Genomic DNA, 2,316 nt, shown 5'->3' on the forward strand with positions numbered 1-2,316 from the left:
GAAAAAGGTTTCTTATAGACTAATAATTCTTAACTAGAATTATAATTAAATTTGGTTGTATATAGTGATACAAATGAAATGATTGTTAATTCTAGAATTTTTTGAGGTTTTAGGATTTTTTAATTGAATAAATTTCAAACTAGATGGTCTTTATATTTACTGGTTTCAAACATTCAATTATATTTTTTTAAAAATAAATTAATTTACAGAGATTTTATACGATAATTATTTTTCGAAACTGATCATATATTAGTAACGTTAAATTTAATTATTTCATAATTTTTATAAATTATTTACTTCAATTCAATATTAAAAAATTTACAATATTTAATTTTTTTAAATGCTATTACTGGAAGCTAAATTATTTAAAAATGGAGTAAATTAACTCCATAAAATGCAGTTTTCTTGTGTTAATTATTGCAGGGATATATTTGATTACACTGTATAATATAATAATAATTTAACATTTATTAATATTTTATTTTTTATTCTCGTTTAAAAATTGATAAATTGATAAATAAAAAAATAAATAAAAATAAATAAAAATAAATAAATTAAATAAATTAAATAAATAAATAAATAAATAAATAAATAAATAATCAAATAATAATAATAATAATATAATTAAATAAATAAATTATTAATAATAATAAATTGATAACATTATGTCATTTTTAAAATTTAAATAATATTTTTTCAGTTGTTTTGTGGTTTTGTTTATATATTTATTTTTTATTTATTTCTTATTTGTTTAAAAAATGTTCTACATGTGAATAAAAAATATTTTTAACATTCTTTTGCAGATTCTAATATTTTTTGTAACATGGCTGTCTCATTTACCTCGTCTGAAGCAATAGAAGAAATCCAATTTTGGGATAGAACAGTGTACGTTACGTAAAACTAATGGATTTATTTTTAAATTCCATTATACATTTAAATTTTTATTTTAAAAATCATTTAAAATTAATGCATTTTTAATGCATTTTTTAATGCATTTTTTTAATGCATATTTTCGACAAGTTATTATTTATTATATAAAACACTTTTGTGATAAAAATTTGAAATTACAATGTATTAAACTTAAAAGATCAATTAAGTTTCTGAAATTTAAGAAAATTTATTTATGATGATATGAAAATTCTTTGACAGTTGAAAATTTTTCTAACTCAAAACTTTTTTTTTTGGATTAAGTATTGATTTTATACAATACTTTTTAAATTTAATTTAATTACTTTAATTTATTACTAATTTAAATTTTATTTTTACATAGATATTTATAATACCTACGTCTATACGAATTAAAGTGAATAAACTTTTAGGACATTTAGTATTCAAGTCATTTGAATAAATTGTATTGTCTTATATTTTTTTATAATATTTTTTAAATTTCAGAGAAATTATTGGTTTTGTTGAGAAGATCATTCCTAGAAAAGCAGCAGGTGCCTCCGAATTATTGAAATTCTATTTGTCAAACCAAAATGGAAAATCTATTCAATGCGTCGTTTGGGGGCCTGCAGACATTAATGCTTTGGAAGAGCATATTGTTCTACATGAGGTATATTTTTAAAGTCGTTACTGTTTGTGAAGTTTTCTATTCTTTTTTTAATTACCCACGTATTAAAAATAATTGACCAATTTATGAAATTTATTCATTTTGTAGATATTGCATATCGATGGGGCTTGGGCAAGAGTACCTTCAAAAGTTGAGTTTAATAAGGGAAATGTTCCGTTTGAACTACAATTATTTTCCAGTACAATTATCAACTCCTTGGGACAGCATTTGGTAGTTATTGAGAATGAGGATATTGAAATAGTGGATTTGCCGAATGTCATTCATTTCGATTCAACAAAAACCATTAGTAAATACAATTTACGAATAATTTTATTAAATGTGACATTATTTATTACCTATTAATTAGTTACCAAATACATTTTTTCTTATTTAGTTTTATCTGCAATTACAAATATTACAGTACTGAATTCTGTGATTAATAATGTTCAATAATTCTGTTTTACGATAATAATTTATATTTTTTTCTCAAATTAAAGTAATAATAATATATTATATATATATATATATATATATATATATATATATATATATATATATATGCAAACGGAATACGGACTTTAATATTGTTAATAATTAATAACTAGCTAAAACAAACGCGCGTAAACGCGCGTAAATACTTGCTAGGCGCAACTGGCATAACATAAGAACCCTGATTACCTTAAAAATAATGTAAGAAAATAAATAAATGTTGCAATAATTTTAATTAATTGTGCCTAATGTATTCAATATCATTTAAAAAAAAG

The 2,316-nt window shown here is 20.4% G+C and overlaps 1 protein-coding gene across 1 annotated transcript; it reads left to right on the top strand.

Annotated features, from left to right (window-relative positions):
- Positions 1-807: 807 nt before the first annotated feature.
- Positions 808-2,005, top strand: LOC122503287. Its single transcript, XM_043613761.1, has 4 exons — positions 808-885; positions 1,393-1,555; positions 1,661-1,859; positions 1,947-2,005. The coding sequence occupies exons 1-4, from the start codon at positions 824-826 to the stop codon at positions 2,003-2,005; spliced, it is 483 nt and encodes a 160-aa protein (XP_043469696.1). The 5' UTR covers positions 808-823.
- Positions 2,006-2,316: the final 311 nt, after the last annotated feature.

Source organism: Leptopilina heterotoma, unplaced genomic scaffold, assembly GCF_015476425.1.
Source record: "Leptopilina heterotoma isolate Lh14 unplaced genomic scaffold, ASM1547642v1 Lhet_254, whole genome shotgun sequence".
NCBI lineage: Eukaryota > Metazoa > Arthropoda > Insecta > Hymenoptera > Figitidae > Leptopilina > Leptopilina heterotoma.

Coding starts and splice junctions, on each gene's coding strand:
- LOC122503287 (XM_043613761.1), top strand. CDS start 824: ATGGCTGTCTCATTTACCTCGTCTGAAGCAATAGAAGAAATCCAATTT. Junction 886..1,392: donor CAATTTTGGGATAGAACAGT/GTACGTTACGTA, acceptor TTTAAATTTCAG/AGAAATTATTGGTTTTGTTG. Junction 1,860..1,946: donor CGATTCAACAAAAACCATTA/GTAAATACAATT, acceptor TTTCTTATTTAG/TTTTATCTGCAATTACAAAT.